The sequence below is a fragment of the Mirounga leonina genome, unplaced genomic scaffold (assembly GCF_011800145.1).
Source record: "Mirounga leonina isolate KUSES-001 unplaced genomic scaffold, KU_Mleo_1.0 Mir_180, whole genome shotgun sequence".
Lineage (NCBI taxonomy): Eukaryota > Metazoa > Chordata > Mammalia > Carnivora > Phocidae > Mirounga > Mirounga leonina.
The window spans coordinates 26,356,922-26,377,905 of NW_023270469.1; the positions used below are offsets into that span (position 1 = coordinate 26,356,922).

Here is a 20,984-nt window from a genome sequence, read left to right on the forward strand (position 1 = left end):
GAATGGAGGCTCTAAGAGTTGACCTGATCGAACACAAAATACTAAGAGCCACCACCTACTCTGTGTATTGTGTTAAGAGCCTGACATAAATGATCTGATTTAATCTTCACAACAGTCCTAGGAGATAGGGATTTCTATAATCCCCGTTTTAGAGATAAGGAAACTGAAGCTCTGGGAAGTCCAGTAACTTACTAAAGGGTGCCCAGAGTACTGGCTAGTGAAGTGAGGTCTGACTCTGATGCCTGGGCATTTTTTGCCTGCCACTTACTCATGGGGGCTGGTGGGGGCGGGAGGGGGACCTGCCCCAGCACATCCAGGGCCCTCTCAGGAATAAATTGCCAGCTGCAGCCACACTCCGGGATGGCCTTGACACTGCCCTAGACTCTCCCTTGGTCACCTCCTCATGAGTGGGAAAACATTATACCCAGGGTTAATTAAAAAATATTTCAGGCAACGAATTCGAAACTTTTTTTTTTTAAAGTTTTTTTTTTTTTTAATTCATGAGAGACAGAGCGAGAGAGAAAGGCAGAGGGAGAAGCAGGCTCCCAAGGAGCAGGGAGCCCGATGCGGGACTCGATCCCAGGACCCTGGGATCATGACCTGAGTCGAAGGCAGCCGCTTAACCATCTGAGCCACCCAGGCGCCCTCGAAACTTTTTGAAAACAGGTTTACAGAAAAACTCCCCAATTCTTGAAACTCATTCTGTCGCTGCTAAGTCCATCTCTCTCCTACCATCCATGTCAGAGGTTTCTGGCTTGTTCCTCCTGGTTGGGGCCAGCTTCCTCCCATCAAGAGGCACCTATCAGTCTCAGTCACTCGCCCTTTACACGTTACTCACATGGCACATAGACGTGCGTGGCCCAGTTGCCCCGTTCGTGGGGGAAGGTGCGCACCCGGCCCCCATGTTTTTCCCGGTCATCCTCGGGCTCCTCCTCGGTGTCTAGGAACATGTGCAGCACACTGTCGGGTACCGGCAACCGCTGGCTGGGAAGGGGGCTCTGGGCACTGCAAGAGAGAAAGGAAACGAGCACACTTAGCCTCCTGGCATTCTCCACCTCTGCACCCACAGCAAAAGTCGTAACCCCTTATCCAGGGTGACTGTGCACATCAATTTCCCACCAGGGGCTGGAAGCAGCTTTTAGATAACCACAAAGCTCTTTCCCCAGTACTGTCTCACTGGGGTCTCCCCCCAGCCCTAGGAGGCCGACTTTAGCTGGGAGCATGGGAAACAACTGGGCAGGCAGCAGCGTGTGGTTCAGAGGTCACATTCCCTGAACAGTGGACAAGCCTGAACTGGAGTAGTGCTTCCTAGCTTTGGGGTCTTGAGCAGGTCATGTGTACGCTGTGGGCCTCAGGCTCCTCATCTGTAAAGTGTACTTCTACCTGACGGAGCTTGTTGTGAGATCAGCAGAGATACTACTGCTTGAAAGGCACTCTTCAAAGCACCAGGGGTGGCACTTGAGAACCGAAGCTCCACGAAGTGAGACTTCGACCGTTTCGTTCATTGCCGAGTGTCCCAGCCTGGCGCAGAGCGGGTGCTTCCATGAGCATTTACTGGATGGATGAAAACACTCTCCGTATGTGGAAACAGACCTAGGGTGGTGCTGTGGTGCGCGCCAGGAGATCCCGGCGGCGGCCAGCGCTGGAGGCTGGACCCGAGCCCACGTTTCCTGCCTCCTAACCTTGGCCTAGCCAGGTGGGGGCACTCGGGGGCTGTGTCCAGGGCTGTCCTCCGGACCCTCCTTTTCCGTTGTGCCCCTCTTCCTTCCCTGGAGAGCCGCTCCGCACCATCGCCCCTTTCCCCCCAGACGCTCGGGTCCCGTCGGGGTGTCGCGCGAACCAGCACCCTCCCCAGAAAGATCTCCTCGCTCCTTACCGCCGGCAGCCTCCAGTCCCCGGCCGCGCCTGGGCCCCGGCCTCGGCCTCAGCCTCATCCTCCGAGCCGCTGCTGCTGTAGCCCACCAGGGGCGCCGCACTCATGGGGCCTCCTCCACGACTGCAGTCGGTATCCGCGAGCGATCGCACCCGGAATTCCGCCGTGCCGGAAGTGCCCTCCCGGGGGCGGGGCCCGGAGAAGCACCGCCTCGGGGCGGGGCCTGAAGGGGCGGGGCCCCGCCGGACTCGGGCGGGACTCTACGCCCAGACCACGCTGCCTGCCAGCTCGCAGCGCCTTGACGGCTACCTGGAGCCTCCCGGAATCCCACCCCTAGCCTCTGTGTGCCCATTTCACAGATCGCTCTGGGCCCTGACCTCTCTGTTCCCTCCTCTGTCAGCATCCATCCGAGACCAGACCTCCTAGCCACGGACGGTCCCTGGGTCAGCGGTCAGCGCCCTAGACCCAGCGGAGATCCCTGCCCTCGAGGCCCGGACGGGATCAGAGGTCCGGGAGCCCCCTCCTCAAGCCGGTCCAGAGCCCGAGCTCCAGGGGCCCGTCTCCTAAGAGCAAGCTGAGCAGTCAGAAGCGGGTCAGTTCCAGAAGATCAGAGGGTCTAGGAGGCCCCTCCTCTCAAGCGCGGGCGTCGGGTCGCAGGTCGGGTCGCGGGAGCCCCCTCCCCCAAGGCCGAGCAGGTTGGTCGGAAGCCGGGCGCCCTCCCTGGGTCCGCTGAGGCGTGCAGGTCAGGCAACTGGAGAGCCACCCCGCACGCCCGACTGTCCGACCCGGCCCGGCCGCGGGGTCCCCGGCAGGGGGCGGCCTCGCTCCGTGCCGCCCGCTCCTCCCGCAGCCGCCGCCGCCCCGGCTGCCGCTCCTCCCCCGGCCCCGCCTCCCTGGCCCCCGCGCCGCCCGCCTGTCCGCCGGTCTCTGCAAGGCCGTCGGTCCGTCCGCCCGCCCTCCCGGCGCTCCGCCGCCCTGGCCCCGCTATCCCGGCCACGCACGTCGCTTCCTCGGTTCCGGCCGCCGCTAGCCCGTTCCCCGCCCCCGGGCCGGCCGCCGCCGCTACTCGAGGCCGGGGATTGGCAGTGCGCGTAGGCCGCGCCGCCGCCGCCGGAGCCGGAATAAAGGGGCGGCCGAGAGAGCAGCCGGTCGCCACTCGCCCCGCGCCTGACCCCGCGGGCGGCCTGGAGCAGGTGAGCGGCGGGGCGCCCGGGGCTGCGTCTGGGGGCCACTCCCGCGCCCGCCGCACCCCTTCCCCAGCCGGCCCGCCCGCCACCACCACCACCTCCCCCCCCTTCCACCTCCCGCCCGACCCGGCGGCCTCCTGAGCTCTGGGGCGGCCCCAGGCCAGCCGGGGCGCGTAGCTACTAACCGGGCCCAGCCTGCGGCCCTGGGGCCTTCCTCGGGCCCAGTCGCCCGCGGGGCCGGCGCTCTGGCCCGTAGCGGCCTGGCCGTTCCTGGTGAGGGCTGACAGGAGGCAGCCCAGCCGGGCTGGCGGGCAGTGCCGGCGGGGAGGTGATCGCCTTTCATTCGGGTTCCCAGGGAGGAGGAAGGGCTGGCGTGGGGCGCAGGTGGGGGCCTCCCTTTGCCTCCGTTACCCTAGTCTGTCCTCTTTGCGGAATGATCAGAGAGGCCTCCGGGTCGCACCTTCCTGGAAGTGGGCAGGGGTGGGCAGCTGAGCTGGGGGCCCAGGATGCGGGACCCTGGTTCTGGCAGCCATTCATGCCGGAAAAAAAAAAAAAATTCATCTGGGTTGGCTCATCCGGACCTAGACTGCGCTCAGAGTAGCCCCTCTTCCCTCTTTCCTGGGGAGGCTTCCTACCTGCTTGTTCATGCAACCTGCTGCGTCCACCACGAGCAGCGGCTCCTTTCCTTCTTTCCTACCCGGAAGATGCTGTGGGTGACAGTTTTTCACCTGACTCTTAGGTTTCTTTGGCAGAACAGTTAGAGGCAGGGCTGGCCTGTGAAGGCATCCCCTTTTTTTCTCCTCTTTCCCTCAGGAGAAAACTTAGAAACTTTTCAATGTTTGAGGCAGAGGAGCTGGAAACCTGAAAGTGGGTTGCATGTAATTCTAAAAGTTCCTCCCTCTCGCTCTCATTACCTTCTGCTGCCACAAAGTGGTGAGTTAGAGATTTGCCTGGGCTGGGTGGTCTTTCCCTTCCATGGATTACCCAAAATGTTAGAGACTTGGAGCAAGGGAATGGGGTTGCCTCTGGAAAGGTTGTCTTTTCCAGGTTGTCCTGGGAAGAGGAGAAATGCTCTGTGCTTAGCATGCTACTTCCCACATTGCCGAGGCAAACTCCCGATTGCCCACTTTTTCCTGCGGGCCTTGGCACTGTCAGATTCAGAGGATTTAGGAGTTTTGGGTGCTCTGGGAGATAACTAGAGCGGGGATGTTCTGCTCTGGAGCCCTCCAGGCTGGGTGGGTCTATGGACCTATCATCGTTACCCCATCATATATTGGCTCAGGTCTCTAACTGTTGGGTGGAGGAAGAACAGGCACGTGGTCAGGATAGAGGGCCTAGGGGATAGTTGACAGGGATGTGGGTCAGCCCCTCACAAAATCAGTTTTTTGAGATGGTCCTCGGTTCCTGTAGTTGTTTTAAATATTGGCTGCCTGAGGCCGTTTGCTCTTGGACCCTCAGGTCTGGGAGGCCTGGTTCTCGGTCTCAGCAGGCTGTTACCCTGAGCAGGGATGTCCTGGGTTGAGATTCAGGGCAGCCAGGGGAAAAGAGCTCGAAGGCCTCGGGGCGTCCTCCACCAGTGCCTCTCTGCTTTTATCTAATAACATATTGGGCTTCCAAGTAAGAATTTTGTTTACAAAAAAAGTTACGCTGCTGAAATCGGTTTGGACGCCATGGGCCTCCCTCTTCCTTTGGAGCATGAGCAGAATTTATGACTTCTTTGTATTATGCGCAGATCACCCCAGACCCTTATCTGTGAGACAGCTGGCTACAGAGGGCTGGCGGTAGGCTGGGGAGCCCGGAGGCTCTCTTTGCTGGAGGGGCTGAGCCGCCAGCAGACTTCTTTGGTCATGTGTGAAGAGAGCGGGTCTTCCAGCCCTGAACCCCTCTCTCTTCCCTGATGTGGCAGCAGTGTGGCGAGTGTGCACCGAACGGGGAGAGGGGCCCAGGGACCAGCCGCGGATCTCGGCGTCAAGCTGACCCTTTTTCTCTTCCCTCCAGAACCAGTCATCGGGGAAGGCAGAGCCCCTCTGGCCTCGCCCCCCGGCACCCTGCCCTCGAGAGCCCCGCGTCCCGTAGGCAGAGCCTGGCAGTCCGTCTTGGTTAATGCCGCCGGCCGTCTGACCAGTCCCCCTTGTGTGCCTCCTCTGAGGTTTTTGCCCATCCCTGATCCTGGGCAGCTTCTCTCTCTGGGCTGGATCACCTTCGGCGGGAAACTGAAGCCCTTACTCTCCAAGCCCTGTTTCGTCTTCCCAAGCATGTCAGAAAGCTGGCAGCAGCCCCCGCAGACGCAGCCCCAGCACCACGCCGAGCCACCACCCGCCCTGGCCGAGCACGCGCTGCCCCCGGGCTCGGCTGAGAACCCCCTGGGCTGTGCCGTCTACGGCATCCTCCTGCAGCCGGACCCGGGCCTCCAGCCCCCGCAGCACGCGCCCCTGCCGGCGGCCGGCGAGCCGGGCCCCAAGTGCGGCGTGTGTGGTCACGACCTGGCGCACCTGTCCAGCCCGCACGAGCACCAGTGCCTGGCGGGCCACGACCGCTCCTTCCAGTGCACGCAGTGTCTCAAGATCTTCCATCAGGCCACAGACCTGCTGGAACACCAGTGTGTGCAGGCCGAACAGAAGCCTTTCGTCTGCGGCGTCTGCAAGATGGGCTTCTCGCTGCTCACCTCGCTGGCGCAGCACCACAGCGCGCACAGCGGCGCCAGCGGCCTGGTGAAATGCTCCATTTGCGAGAAGACCTACAAGCCGGCCGAGGCGGCCGAGCCGGCAGCCACCGCCGCTGCGGCCACCTCCCTGCCCCCGGCCCCCGCGCCGCCGCCGCCGCCGCCGCCCCCGCCGCCGCCGCCGGCCGTGGCCCCCGCGGAGCAGGCAGACAAGCCGTACAGCTGCCCCATCTGCCAGAAGCCCTTCAAGCACCTGTCGGAGCTGTCGCGGCACGAGCGCATCCACACCGGGGAGAAGCCGTACAAGTGCACGCTGTGTGACAAGAGCTTCAGCCAGTCCTCGCACCTGGTGCACCACAAGCGCACGCACAGCTCCGAGCGGCCGTACAAGTGCGCGGTCTGCGAGAAGACCTTCAAGCACCGCTCGCACCTGGTGCGCCACATGTACGCGCACTCGGGCGAGCACCACCTGTTCCGCTGCAACGTGTGCGAGCTGCACTTCAAGGAGTCCTCGGAGCTGCTGCAGCACCCGTGCACGCCGAGCGGGGAGCGGCCGTTCCGCTGCGGCGAGTGCCAGAAGGCCTTCAAGCGCCCGTCGGACCTGCGGCAGCACGAGCGCACGCACAGCGCCGAGCGGCCCTTCAAGTGCGACCTGTGCCCCATGGGCTTCAAGCAGCAGTACGCGCTCATGCGGCACCGGCGCACGCACAAGCCCGAGGAGCCCTTCAAGTGCGGCCTCTGCGAGAAGGGCTTCGGGCAGCCCAGCCACCTGCTCTACCACCAGCACGTGCACACCCTCGAGACCCTCTTCAAGTGCCCCGTGTGCCAGAAGGGCTTCGACCAGTCGGCCGAGCTGCTGCGGCACAAGTGCCTGCCCGGCGCGGCCGAGCGGCCCTTCAAGTGCCCCGTGTGCACCAAGGCCTACAAGCGGGCGTCGGCCCTGCAGAAGCACCAGCTGGCGCACTGCTCGGCCGCCGAGAAGCCTCTGCGCTGCACCCTGTGTGAGCGCCGCTTCTTCTCGTCCTCGGAGTTCGTGCAGCACCGCTGCGACCCGGCGCGCGAGAAGCCGCTCAAGTGCCCGGACTGCGAGAAGCGCTTCAAGTACGCGTCAGACCTGCAGCGGCACCGGCGGGTGCACACGGGCGAGAAGCCCTACAAGTGCCCCAGCTGTGACAAGGCCTTCAAGCAGCGCGAGCATCTCAACAAGCACCAGGGCGTGCACGCCCGCGAGCAGCAGTTCAAGTGCGTGTGGTGCGGCGAGCGCTTCCTGGACGTGGCCCTGCTGCAGGAGCACAGCGCCCAGCACAGCGCCGCCGCGGCCGCCACCGAGGGCGCCTACCAGGTGGCCGCCTGCCTGCCCTGAGTGCCGCCCTCAGTGCGGCCCTGAGTGCGCGCCTCCGAGCGGTCCCCACCGGACCCTCCCCCGCCCGGCTGGGCGGTCTGAGGACCGAGGGCGCCGGGGCGGCCGCGGGGTGGGGCTGGGGGTGCCTGGCGCTCCCCATACCGGCCTGGAGGGAGGGGGTGGGGGGAGCCGGATCGCTGTGGCCGGCCCTGATCCCACAAACCTCTTTCCCATTACAGGATTCCTTTACTTGAGAGCCATCAGCCTCCCTTGTCTCTGGGGGCCCGGAACCAGGCTGGAAGTCAAGTGGCCTCCCTCGACCCCAAGGAGGGATTGTTGCCAGCCCTACCTTCCCAAGCTTTTCAGCCTAATTAGAAACCAGATAGGTTAGGAAAGAGGATGGTCATGGTCGGGCCTGGGAGAAGGGCTGGATCCCACAGGTGGGCTGGATGTAGGGCATCTTCCTTCAGGTCGCCGTTTGAGGGAGCAGGCCAGCTTTGTGATGTAGTCCTGGGGACCAGGAGGGCAGCCGGTGAGCCTGAGCCGCAGGCCTCTCTGTCTGCTCCAGGTGGGGGCGGTGTGGCCTCCCGGCTTCCCCCAGGGAGACATGCAGGACGGCTGCACATCTGTGAGCTGGGTGTGCCTGCAGAGAATCGGCCCCGCTAGAAGGGAGGAGGCAGAGAAGCTCTCCCGTGACACACTCAGCCAGGGACAGTGCCCTCCACAGGGAAGGGAGGAAAGGCGGCTTTTGTTCTGAGGCCCAATCCTGCTGTTCGGAAAGTGCCCCTCCTACCTTTGCAGCATGGTTCCAAGCTCTGGGGAATGTGTTCTCGGCCAGACGGAACTACTGATGAGAAAGAAGGGGACTGTTAGACCACCTTGGTGCCTGGGAGGAAGCAGGGCCAAGTCCACGGTCTTACCAGTGTCCTCCCCCTTGAACGTGTGAACCAAAGTGTCAAGGGCATGGCTCCAAACGGCTTGCGCCAGCTCTCCTTCAGGGCCAAGACCGTGCCTGGCACCCAGGGTGGGGGTGGGGGTGTGAAAGGACTCTGACTCCACAGTGCTCTCCCAGCCCCTGGGAACCTTCCCCGTCGGTCTGGCTCCTGGCCTGGACCCCGGGGGTCTTGTGCTGCCAAGATGCCCTGGACATTATCCAGTGACTTCCAAGGCCAGAGATTCTGGGGTCCCCCCGGGGTCCCTGTAGGTCTCTGCCTGCCCACCGGGGCTCATGGAGTCAAGGGTGTCCAGGGCAATAGGGAGCAGGCCAGGGCGGAGGGTTGTTAAGGGAGCTGGTAGGTGCCTGGAGTTGACTGAGATCACTGGCCAGTGGGGGCCCTCCTGGGGAAGCCTGAAGGACCTTTATTATCAAAATGATTCTTGTGAACCCAGCTGTGTCCCTGCCCTGCCCTCTTCCAGCCCTCCTTGGGCATGGGTCTGGAAAGACTTTAATCAGTGCTTGCACCAAGGGCCCAGAGGAGCAGGGAGGCCCGCCTTGTCTCGCTCCCACCTTGAGAAGGCTGAACAGCCCACATCCGCCTCCTCTATGGGACCAGGCTCCCTTCCTGTGCCTGCAGAGAGGGGCCGGTCCTTCCCCTCGGTGCTGGCTCTCAGTCACAATGCCTCAAAAGACATGGAACCCAGGCCGACAACAGGCCCAACTGCAAAATTTTCCCTTTCCTTTTGCTTTCTAAAAGCAGTTGTTATACTGTTCATAACATTGTATAGTTTAATTTCACATCATTTTGGATCTTATATAAAAATGTGAAAATTTGGATTTTTAAAAAGAATGACTCCATTTTAGATAGCCCCTTTTGATGTTAATATATAGTGAGTCCAATGTATGCTTTAGAAGTAAAGACATTGACCATCACAGACCAAAGCTCTGCTTGTTCTGGTCATTCTTCCCCTGGGGGATGATGGGGCATGGAGAGAGAGACAGAGGGGTGCAGGCTCGGGTGGCAGGCTTGGGATTGGGACATGAGGCTGGGTTCAAATCCTGAGTTTTGAATGTTCTGGTCATGTGACTTTGGGCAAGTCACTCAACCTCTTTGGGACTCCGTTGCCTCCCTTGCCTTGCTTAGTTGCTGTGAGGATTCATGACGTCCCATATGGAGGCCCTGGGCTTGGGGGGAGAGCTGTGAAGGTGCTGACAGTCCTCGGGGCCCTAAGGGATAGGCTTGCGGCCTCCTGACCTGCTGGAGGTCTAACTGCAGCCCCGGCGGAGGGAGCTGGGCTGGGAGGGACACGCAGCTTGTGGATGGTAAGAAGCCCTGGGAGCCCGGCCTGGTAAGCATGAGTGCTTGCTCCGCCCCCGTGGGAAACCAGGGCTTGCCTGAAGCAGCAGTGGCCCCAGCCAGGTGCCCTGCCGCAGAGGGCTGCCTGCTCTCAGCCCACTTGTACTCACCCCATCCTGTGGCCATCCATCTGCGTGTCCAGCCAGCTGCCTCCCTCCTTGGCCTTCCAACCCACCTTTCTGTTCCCTGCCTCAGGCCCCCAGTGGGCCAGCTGTGACTCAGGCTCCTTCCATTTTCTCAAAGGCAGGGGTGGAGGTGGGGAGAGAGGGAGAAACAGCCTCCCCAGGCTAGGGGAGGGTGGTCAGCACCTTGCCCCGGAGGTGGGGGTGGGGAGAGTAGAAAGTCAAGAGGACAAGGAGCTGCCCATGCCACAGGGGGGCTCAAAACTGGGGGCAGACAGCTAGTGGAAAGGCTAAGGAGGACCCCAGAGGTGACCCAGACCCCACACCCCTTACTTCCTCTGTGTGTGCCCCTGGGAGGTCCTCCCTTGAGGAGCCGTGTGGTCCCTTCCTGCAGGTGTCCATTTGTGAGCCGGAGGACGCCCAGGGCCCCTCGTGTCCGTGCCAGGCTTCGATTCTGCCTTCCTTGCTAGCTGAGTGACCTTAGGCAAAACCCACACACCTTGCAGAGACTCCTGGAAAGCACTGGCATGTGTTTGGTGCTTTATAGCTTCAGGTTGCCCTTCCTGAATGTTGGATGGTCTTCGTGTGCGTGGGCAGGAGGAGCCCCGACGGGGCTGAGCTCACACGGAGCCTACAGCGACATGCTCTTGCTCTGTCTCCATCCTCTTCTTACAAAGCTACCCCGGCCCCCCTCCGGCCCTCTGCCTCTGGGCTCCAGCCTGCGCCCAAACCAGGGCAGTGAGTGGAGCCTGGATGTTCAGGTTTAAGTCCTAGCCTTTTAATAAAAAGTGACCCCAGGCACTTGTTATCTGCCCCTCTTGGGGGCCTCAGTTCCCCATCTGAAGCAGAGCTCTTGACCCTGATCTCTAAGGGCCCTTAGAGACCTGACACTCTGATTCTGGGAGGGTGACAGGATCAACCTCTGTCCTCTTCCTCTCCCTGCCTCTGCTGGCTTCCAGCCTGCAGTCTTCCTGTGTCAGTCTGGCTTCAGCTGTAAGCAACAGAAACGGCGCAGACAGGCTTGAGCAGCTGACCACACCGCCCACCCACCTGCCCAGGAGCCCCCACAACCTCCTGCGTCCCACGGCTGATGTGAGTCTCCCCCTCGTAGAGCAGAGCATTTTCACCAGGGGACCTGGGACACTGTGATGCGGGGCGTAAACTAATACTACCTCCTTCGGTCTGGGGAATCATGCGCTTTGCCCCAACCACTGACACGTAGGAAGAAGGTGGTACCTTGGGGTGAGCTGTGACATCGGGACGACAGCCAGAGCTGGGGAGGATCAAGAGACAGAGGCGGACAGAAGCCTCTCGCTTCAGAGCTGGTAATTCGGGAGGGTGAGGGCGCAGTGCAGTGGCCTTTGTGGAGGGTTGGGCATGTTGTGGCCACTCGGGAGAGCAGAACAGTCGGAGGTCAGAGGCCGGAGGGGGCTGCCCTAACGCTTCCCTCTGAATGTTGGGGCTCTCCCCGCCCCCGCCCCGACACCCCATTCATAAGCCCTGTCCCCTCTGCCTGCTGGTCAGAGCCTCCTACCAAGAGGGCAGGGCAGGGCAGACATGAGTATTCCCTTCGGGCTGACGCTTGAGAAGTCCTGGGGCTGCCCAAGGCCACGCATTTGGTGGTGAAGGAGGCCTGGAATCGGGGAGGCTGGCCTGGTGGGGAACAGACAGAGGGGATGGGTCAGCCCTGGGCTCTGAACGTCCCAGGCCCCCAGCTCCAGCCGCTGAGGCCTGGGGCTCTGGTTCCAACCCACTCTTTGCGGGCCAGGAAGCTGGGCACAATGGCTGGGCCCGGTGCCGGCACCCGGTCCAGCCAGGGGACAGGAAAGCCTTTCACCAGCTGGCAGAGGGGGCGGCTAGCCCTCCGGTGGGCCCTCTACTCATTGAGGGATTAAAGCCGCCAGGCTCTGTCTCCCCATCTGTGCAGAGGCGGCTCCAGGAAGAGCCTAGACCTCCTCAGACGCCTTTGTGGAAGTTTTCTATCTGTCTCCAGTCCTCCATCCTGACCTCCCGCCTCCCTACCTCATTCCCTCCTCCAGAGCAGGCGTCAGTCAGGCCCGCGGGCTGCTCTGGCCTTGGACGTTGGCCCGGGGCCTCCCAGGCTGGGCCAGGCTGGCCTGTGATAAGCTCCACATCCCATCCTCAAACGGGGGATTTCTTTGTTCCTTGAAGGTCATGCCTCCAGGAAAAGCCTTGGCTGCTATTGATTGTCACAAATGTACAAAGATTCCAGGCCCGGAATGCCCAGTCCTCCTCAGGTCCCTGAAAAGGAGGTCAACAGGAGGGGTGGGAATAGGGGGTGCCCGCGGGGGTCTCCCTCTTGCCTGTGTGTGTTTCCCCAACCTAGGTCTGCATTCCTGCCTTTGTTCATCCAGGAGCTGGTGCTGCGGGGCATGCAGCTAAAACTTCAGAGGAGAGAGGTTTGAGGTTTTCATGTATCAAAAGGTAAGGTCAGAAATGTCAAAGCTTCTGATTTTTAGCACAAAAGATTACATGTGAGTCCTCCCTGACCCTCACCTCACCCCTGATCCATCCCTGTTGCCAGTCCCAGGCCCTGGGTGAGGATGTATTTGGTGTGTTACTTTGTCATGAACACAACTGTTACTTTGTAGTAGTTGTTTCATTTAGTCTAGATCTGTGTGTGGGTTCTTCGCGGCCCCAGGCCCCATTCCTGAGCCCCTGTGTTCACTCAGAGAGGTAAAGGGAGCCTCCAAGTGCAGTATTTCCTTAGAGCCAGCTGTGGGCCAGAGGCTAGGAGTTTGTTCTGTAGTATCGGGGAAGATTGGGGGGCCGGGGGGAGGGAGCCCTTGAGAGAGGTCTGCCTGGGAGAAATGGTGGGATTTGGGTTGGAAGTGATGGGAAAGGCATTTCAGGTGGGAGGAAGGCTTTGAACAAAGGTGAGGAGGCAGACAAGAGCCTGGGTGTTCAGAACAGCAGGGAGGCTGGTGGGGAGGTTTGTGTGGGGCAATGCATTGAGGCCCAGGGCCAGGGATGTGGATTGGGGCACTGACCAGGAAGACCTGTGGGTGAGGCCATGGAGGCTGGACTGTCCCCAAGGTAGTGGCCATAGGGAGGATTTCTAATGATCTATTTATGATGAGTAAAGAGTCCTCCCCTGAGGCTGAGGGGACTTTGAGGCCAGGAGACAGTGGCCCAGGCTAGGTGGGAGTGGGGCTTCTTCCCATCTCTTGGCCTCTGGGTGGGATTATCAGATGTCCCCACCCCCAGGAAGCCCCCTCTGGTTTCCTCCCCACTCTTGGCTTGTATCTCTCTCATAGCGGGAAGGCAGTGGAATGTGGTGGCTACGCAAGCTCAAGGTCAGGTAGGCTGGCTTCAATTCCCAGCTCTGCCAATCACCAGCAGTGTGACCTTGGGCCAGGCACTTAACCTCCATTTCATCACCCATAAAATGGGCCTAAAATGACCCACCTCATGGTGTCTGCAAGGTGGTTAATACATTATCTTGCGCTTAAAAAATAGAAAGTGGTAGGGTGCCTGGCTGTCTCAGTCGGAAGAGCATGGGACTCTTGATCTTGGGGTCCTGAGTTCCAGCCCCGTTTTGGGTGTAGAGATTAATTAAAAATAAATTAATTAATAAAGAAAAAAAGAAGGTACATACTGAATCAGGCTTGTTAATGCTCATCCACTCTGCATTTCCTTTATTCTTGGACACACATTTTTAGGTCTATGGAATCAGGATTCAGTGTACAATTGGTGAGCAAGAACCTAATTACATTGCTGGTGTGGGTTACCATACCTTTCAGCGTCTTGGGCTCGAGGAACGTGGTCTAGGTGTGCCCACATTCTCACCTTCTGCTTTCAAGTTTGAATCAGCTGGGCCTGCCTTCCTCCTCCTGTCCTGGGAGCACCTCCCAGGCAGGGAGGGCTTCTGGTCTGTGTCCTTCCTGCACCCAGCATGGGGCCGGGTAAGCCTCAAATGTCCCCTGGGCCAAATTCCCGGAGGGCCTTGCCCAGTCATTCGGTGTCAAGGTAGCAGGGCCAGGAAAAAAGCCCCAGGCACTTGATTCCCTCTGGTACATTGAAGCATGCTCTCTGGCTGTCCCAGGCCCACACAGGCCAGGACTCCAGCATCCCTGCTGTGATGGGAGCCTTGGGCAGATCTATCCCTTCTCTGAGCTGTCATGTTGGGGGAGGCACTCAAGTTTGCAGAATGTGGCTCTGACACCCCAAGAGGTTCTGCCAGGGGCTTCCTGAGGTTCAAGCCAGGTGGACTGCCCGCTGGGCTTGGAGGAAAGGGTTTCTTCCTGCATGAAATGGCAGGAAGCTGGGTACCTTCTCGATAGGCCCCAAGGAAGAAGGGGCTCCGTGATCTGTTTACCACTCCCCGTCTGCTCCTCCCCATGCTCCTGCTCTGTTGTCAGCAGAACCCCACCCTTGAGGACAGACAGACAGACACCATGGTCCCTCACCTCCGTATTAGGATAGTAACCATCACCTCCACCCCTAAAAGAAATTAAAGTCAGCCTAGAGTCTGTAAGGCAGGCTCTGTCTGCATTATCAGATGACAATGACAAAGCTGTCTCCTTGTTTTTTACCCAAGATTGAACAAAAGACCTCCCATTCTGGGAAATAATTTATTCTACGACATTGAGCGCAAACTGTATGTGAACACTGTGTCGAGTGCTGGGACTTGCTTTGAGTCCTGAGTTCTGGGTGTGGCCGAAGTGAACTACTTCCTGATCTGGGCCTCAGTTTTCCCATCTGTGATATAGGATAGCATTCGTTCTGGTCACTTTTCCGAGTGTTTATGGGATTTGAGGCATGGAGGAGATAATAAGTCACATGACAGTGTGTTCTGCATAGTGTAACATAGAGTCCAGAAATAAGAGCCTGGTATTATTCTTTAAATCCCTTCCACCTGAGACCTAGCTTGTGTGCAGTAGGTGCTTAGTAATTATTAGTGGAAGGGGATGGGGAGGGTGTAGTCAGGGTTTCCTAACCTTTCTGGGCACTGACTCTCCTGAGAATCAGATGAAAACAAGGGGTCTCTCCATGGGAAAATGTATATGTGGGGGCACATACAGTTTTGCTCATGGTTTCAGAAGTTTCAAGGATCCCTGAGGCTCCAGACCCTAGCCGTAGGGCTCTTGTTCAGATAGTCTTAGAGCTTGGTGGCTATTTATCCCGGTTGGGATCTGTCCTTGCAGACTGCCCACAAGTGGGATGCGGGTGGGCTATCTGGAAGGGAGCTGTGCATTGATCCTGGCTCTCCCTAACCATGCCAGAGACACTCTTCCTTAGCCCTTTGAGTGCGGTTATTCCGGACCTGGCCCACGAGAGCCCATGGCTATCCCCAGGACATCATGCTTTCCTTTATGTAGTTTGGTGGACAGATGTGAGGGCTAGTCCTGAAGCTACGTGGAGGGAGTAGGTGATTCTTGCTCCACGCCCAGAGGCTGCCTTGAGCCCACCAGAGCCTGCCAGACCCAGGGAAGCCCCCAGAGTATACTGGTATGGTAAAAGCTTCTGAGAGAGGTATCTAAAATTCCTTTTGAACCTCCTCTTTTCTTTTTAGGGCCCAAGTTCAAAGTCTGAGGTGGAGGGGGCCCGGTTGTTGGGCTGCAAGCAGGGGACAGGGGCACAGGGAAAACCCAGTTCCCAGGCTAACTCTACACCTCACCCCTGGCTGAGCCTTGGGGCTTAGACCCTGACTCTTTACCTGGGGTCACGAAACATCTTTCTCTAGCCCCCCACCAGTCCTCCAGGAGTTGGCAGGGGGCAGGTAAAGGTAAGACAGCATCCTGAGGTACTGACCTCTCTCCCAATCCCTGCAACACACACACACACACACACACACACACACCTGGTTTATTATTACTAGATTTATTTCCAGTCAGGCTGACCTCGTAGGGAAATGAGTGGTGCCACCACACCCCCTGTCCTGCTGGAGAACCTGAGGTGCCAGAGTCCAGCAGCCTGAGGGTCGGCTTCCTTTTCACAGATTAATGCCAGGGGGTCAGATAGTTGACACGACTGTGGAGAGAAATAGGGTTGAGGCAGGGGCTTCCAGGGTGTCCTGGGGAAAATCAAGCTGTCCTTCTGTAGGCCTGCCCCCCAAACCCAACTTCCTGTCCTCAAAGCTCTGAAAACATAGCTTCCATCCTATCTCTCTATGGCTCAAGAGCCTTCAGTGGCTCCCTATTGCCTTTCAATTATATATTTTCAGAGACTCTGCTTGACTTTCAATCACCCCCTTCCAGTTTGCCTCATCTTTGTTTCTCATTGATCCCCAGTCCTGCCGTGCTTTACTCATTTTTCAAACATTTAGTGCACTTACCCTGGCAGGCATTATATAATAGTATATAATAGTATATAATAGTAAAATATCAGAAAGCGTTCCTCTGTGTGTGGACAGGGTGGGTGAGAGAAGGCAAACTTTCCATCAGTAATTATAACGCAGTAGTCTATGTGCTATCAGATAGGGATGCATCTGTGGTGACCAACCCGGGGGGGTTTGAGCTGGAGGGCAGAGGCTTCAAGGGAGCCTCAGGGAAGACCAAGGAGGATAGGACATCTAGGCTGGGCTTTCAAGAGTGAGGAGGAATTTTCCAGGCAGAGAAGGAAGGATCACCTAGGTCCTGAAACAGCACCAGCAAAAGTGTGGCGTGCTTGGTTGTGCTGGTGCTTTGGGGGACACCCAGGATGTGGTACTGCTGCGGTGGAGGAAAGGGGGCCTGGTAGTTGGGAGACAGCTCAAAGATGAAGATGCTGGAATACCTTACACCTTCCTGCTGGAAACAGGAGCCTCAGCCCTTCCCACCTCTCCGGATCCTGGAAGGCAGACTCTTGGTTCTTTCCATCAGCCCTTGCTCTCCTCCCTGGTAAGCCCCCCTCCTTTTGGCCTAGTCTGAGCCAAATCGGGTGGGACATGCACTCTGCTCCCCCCATCTCCCAGTAGGCTGTGCTTTCTCCTGGCGCGGATCTCTCCGGAGGGAAGCAGATCGGGCCCCGATATCACCCGGAGGGTACCAATCCCTTGGCTCGAGGCGGGGTGGAGAGGGGTCTGAGAGTCGCCTGAGCCCAGAGGCGGCCAGGACACAGCCCCATGGAGGAGTGGCCGGTTGTGGAGCGGGAGGGGGTCATTCCCCTACCTGTAGATTGAGCCGAAGTGTCGGAAGGCGTTCCTGCCAAAAAGGGAGGAGGAAGGTGAGCCCGAGGTGGCGAAGGGTGACCCTCTCGGGGAACCTCACTCCCATCTCGGGAGGCGCTATTCCACCAGAAGGATTACATTCCACCCTGGTTCCACCTAATGCCTTCCCTCCGAAAGGTGGGGTTGCCAGGGACTGGAGGACAGGATGCTCCGTTTGATTAAACATCTGTTCAGTTTGGAACTGCAATTTCCTTGTGGTGTATTGGAACCCAGCAGTTTTCCCGGGTCTCACACTTTCACGAGTCACTAAAGGTGCTCGGAGGAAAGCGGCCAAGACCCCATCCTCCCTCCTCCAGGTATGGGGTCCTGGGGCCTGTGGCGTCACTTACAAGGAGTCGAAAGGCAGGGGCTTCTGTCCGTAGCGGTCCAGGCTGGGGTTCTGGTTGAGACAGTACTGGCGCGGGCCAGAGGAATGGGGGATCCGTGAGCCGAGGGGGGGGGGCCACTGACCCCCCCCCCCCCCCCCCGGCCCGCCACAGCGCTCTCTGCCAGAGATCTTGGTCCTGGGGACCGGGAAACCCTGCTCTGGGTGACCTCTCCCCACCCCACCCCCGTGTTAGCTTCTCCTCCCCGACCCCCTGGTCCCCAGGGACAGGTCAGCGTGCAGCCCTCCTTACTCGCCAATTCTGGGTCACCTCCGGCTTCAAGTACCGCACCGCGTAGCCACTGAAACTCTCGACTGCGGAGAGACCGCCCTTCTCCAGCCCCCAGCCCGCCCCGAACAAGCCCCGCCCCTGCTCTTACCTGAGCCCCGCCCCTGGACCGAACCACGCCCACGCCCGTTGGGTGAGCCCGTCCCCCGGCCCGGCCAGGACAAGCCCCGCTTCTAGACTCTGCTCCGCCCGTCCCAGAACCCGCCCCGCGCTCAGCCTCCGCCCAATGGCTCCCTCGGGCCGGGACCTGGCCCCTGCCCCCTCCCCAAGACGAGCCCCACGTCTTTGTCCCTCAGCCTGTCTCGGTCCTGCCCGCTCTAAGTGCCCCAGCTGCTCCTCGGTTTCCCCGCCGTCCTTGTCGCAGCCCCCCCTCCCCATGCCCCTCGCCCGCAGGTGGCGCTCCGGGTCTCTCCCGCCCTAGGGCATCCTCCGGGCCCAGTACACTGACCCCTCTTGCTCGGGCAGGGCAGCTTGAACTCGCCGGCGGAAGACACGAAGCGGGACCAGTCCTCAATGGCGCGTGTGAAGCAGGGCCAGTCGACCCGGTTGATGCCCGGCACGATGGGTACCAGCTTTCCCTCGCGGCACCTGTTGCGGAGTCTCTGGCCCGTCGCCGTGACGTCCTGCCAGGGTGATGTGAGTCAGGGCGTAGTGGTAGGTGCAGAAGCCTGGGGGGCCGACCCAGACCAGCCCGTAGCCTGGGCCTGACAACTTGGCCCTTCCGACCCAGGCGCTTGGTGGAGAGCCTGAAGCCCCCTAAAGGAGATGGGAAGGGGGCAGGGGCCCAAGCAGGCAGCTGAAGAACCCGAGGTACTTGGGGCTGGGAGCAGGCAGGACCTTCACACCCTCTCCCCTGAGCAAACCCGGGGCCAGGAGCAAAGGACACTCACCAAGCACTGCAGGGGTTTGTTGGGGACACCCAAAAGTGTGAAGTGGGCGTTGTCAAAGTCATCTGAAGAAGAGAGGGAGAAGAGGTGTCTCCTCCACCAGCCATCATGGGCCCCCTCAGGAACCCTTTCTCCAAAAGTTCCTGGAAATATTTGACAACTTAAAACAAACCCAAGATAGAATAGATTTTTACTTTTACAACAGGATAAACTCCAAGTAGATCAAAGATTTCAATGTAAAAAACACAAAACCATAAAAACCCTAGAGGAAAACATGTAAATTCCCTTATAACCTTAGGGTGAGGAAGGCCATATCAATTCATTCACAATCTGATAGCTATAAAGGGAAGACTGATGACTTTGAGTACCAAAAGCAAACTTCTGCTTGGCAAAACTGACAGGAGTCAAAGGGCAAATGGGAAAAAAATATTTCCACTTATTTTACAGATGAGGTGCAATTTCCCTGAAGAGTTCCTAGAAATCAAGACAAGAAGAATGAGCCAGCCGTATGCATAGGTAATTCACACACAAACACAAGGAATGCTGGTGGTCCCTAAAACATATGAAAAGATACTCAGCCTCATTCACAATAAGATGAATGCATCTTCAAACTACATTAAGATGCCAATATTTGCCTATCAGATTGGAAACAATCCAAAAGTTAGTGCAGTTATTGGAAACAGGGCCACTGCTGTAATATGGCTGGTATTAATTGGTTCCAGCCTATGGAAAGCAATTGGCATTAACTATCAGAAGTATAAATACACATACCTTCGGACCCTCTGGTCCTACTTCTGGGAATTTATCCCACATTACAGGTGTACAACTGGGAAATGATGTGGGTAAAAGATCTGCCCATTTCAGCATTGCTGGGTGCAGAGAATGATGGAGCAGCTCAAGTGTCTGTCATTAAAGGACTGGTTAAATACACTGTAATATGTCCTCACTAGGCAGCTACTTAAAATAAATAGACGCAGTTCTCCATACGAAATCTCCAAGGTGTCCAAGAGTATATGCTGTATGCTCCCTTTTGCTTTAACACCTAAAACTGAGGCAATTGGAGGCAGAGAAGAAGATACATTCAGGTCACCACCTTAACCAAGTCATCAAACCTCACAGCAGGATAATGACATTACGTGTCTCCCACTGAAGCATTAGGGCAAACATGGCATCCATCCCCTGTGCAAGATTCTGGCCCCCAATGTTTTATCTGGCTAACCAAGCCTCTACACCTAGTTTCTAATTTACAGAAAACAATCAAGGTAAACAACATTTTAAGGAAATACTCAGATTCACAACGTAGGACTATCTACAACATAAGTATTTTGAACTCTAAAAAGCCGATATTAAAATTGGAAATTTTCCAATTGGAAAACGGAAAGTGGGTGGACTATTTCAGACTAAAACAAGATACATAGCAACCAGTTACAATGTGCAATCCTAGATTGCAGCCTGGTTCTGGAAGGATTTTAAAACTCTGAGACATCTTTAGGGGTCATTTGGGACATTTCAATATAGACTGAAGAGTAGATGTTATGGAATTATTGTTAACTTTCCTAGATGTGATCATATAGTATTGTGTCATATAGGAGGTTGGTGTCACTGGGAACTGTTTGCTGAAGTGTGTGTGAGAGAGTGTGAGTGTCTGTGTGTGTGTTAGAGAGAGAATAATCAAATATGGTAATGGATTAACTGAAGCAGGTGGAAGGCACTGGGTGTCCATAGTATTATCCTTTCAACTTTTCTCTATGTTTGAATATCTTCATAACAAAAAGTTGGGGAGCAAAAGAATTTATGTTTGTATTTGCATTAGTAAACAGTGGAAGGATACATTGGAAACTGGCAGGTTACCTGTAAGTCAGTAGAAGTGGGGGATGGCAGAGGGAGATGTTAAGATCTACATTGTTACAGCATTTGAATTTTGAACCTGTGACTCTATTACTTTTATTAAAGGCATAAGCTTGCAATAAAAATACATATCTAAATCAAGAGCTGTCCCTAAAAACCTAGATTCCTGGCTTCCAAGAGAACCCAGGAAATTGGGAGAAACATGCCGAGCCTGCCCACGCAGCAGTTAGCTGGAGCCCCATGGCGGCTGCCCCTTAGAGGGCCAGGTGTGGGGGCCTCCCTCCTCACTTCTTCCCCACCCACCTCCGGCATTTCCCATCTAGGCCCTACAGGGCTCTGCATGGGGCCTCTGGAAATTTCCATGCAATCTCTGACACCTTCGTCCCACTTGTCACCTGAGCTGGAAACTGGGTATCATTCCAGACTTCCCACTCTTGCCCCTCACCACACTGGTACCAAATCCTGTTACTTCATCTCCTAAATACCTTCCCAAACCCTCTCCAGTGGCTGAAACACTGTTACTCCTTCCTGAAGACTGTGGTCCCTCCCAGTGTCATACCCCCCCCAGCCCCCATCCACCTCTGGTCCCTCTGAGCCATCCTCCACCCCCTTCCCACCCCCAGAATCTCAGACCTCTTTTCTGCTTCAAGTCTTCAGAGGGTCCCCTTTGCCTCCAAAGCTCCCTGAGCTTAGTAACAGTGCCCTGGTCCCCAGCCCCAGCTCCTGCTGCTGCCCCAACCTTGTCCTTCAGCCCAACCAAACCCCTCAAGTTCCCCCAACACCTGGGGCAGTTTTTCCCCTCCAGGGCCCTGCACGTGCTATCTTCTCTGATTCCGTCCCTCTGGGGCAGCATCAGGCACAAAGCAAGTGCTTAATACATGTGCTGAAATGAACGTGTATTCATTCATTCATTCATTCATTCATTCATTCATTCATTCATTCATT

General features: G+C 57.6%; 3 protein-coding genes across 4 annotated transcripts in view; 1 reads left to right on the forward strand and 2 right to left on the reverse strand.

The window, feature by feature from the left end:
• The window catches only part of USB1 (U6 snRNA biogenesis phosphodiesterase 1), a 13,391-nt gene extending 10,803 nt beyond the window's left edge, over positions 1-2,588 (reverse strand). The window contains exons 1-2 of the mRNA XM_035025102.1: positions 1,877-2,588; positions 839-1,005 (exon numbers count right to left, since the gene is read on the reverse strand). Coding sequence (XP_034880993.1) covers positions 839-1,005; positions 1,877-1,980 — 271 coding nt within the window. The 5' untranslated portion in view covers positions 1,981-2,588. The remainder of the gene's footprint in view (positions 1-838; positions 1,006-1,876) is intronic.
• A 199-nt stretch (positions 2,589-2,787) lies between these two features.
• ZNF319 (zinc finger protein 319) lies at positions 2,788-8,936 on the forward strand. The gene is made up of 2 exons (XM_035025103.1): positions 2,788-3,066; positions 5,059-8,936. The coding sequence occupies exon 2, from the start codon at positions 5,316-5,318 to the stop codon at positions 7,083-7,085; it is 1,770 nt and encodes a 589-aa protein (XP_034880994.1). The 5' UTR covers positions 2,788-3,066; positions 5,059-5,315; the 3' UTR covers positions 7,086-8,936.
• Positions 8,937-15,443: 6,507 nt separating this feature from the next.
• TEPP (testis, prostate and placenta expressed) overlaps positions 15,444-20,984 on the reverse strand; it is a 7,336-nt gene continuing 1,795 nt past the window's right edge. The window contains exons 3-8 of one of the 2 annotated variants that reach the window (XM_035025105.1): positions 18,195-18,256; positions 17,753-17,927; positions 17,269-17,330; positions 16,981-17,045; positions 16,593-16,625; positions 15,444-15,474 (exon numbers count right to left, since the gene is read on the reverse strand). In XM_035025105.1, coding sequence (XP_034880996.1) covers positions 15,444-15,474; positions 16,593-16,625; positions 16,981-17,045; positions 17,269-17,330; positions 17,753-17,927; positions 18,195-18,256 — 428 coding nt within the window. Of the gene's footprint in view, positions 15,475-16,592; positions 16,626-16,980; positions 17,133-17,259; positions 17,331-17,752; positions 17,928-18,194; positions 18,257-20,984 lie in introns of both variants that reach the window. The other variant, XM_035025104.1, reaches the window with a different exon arrangement.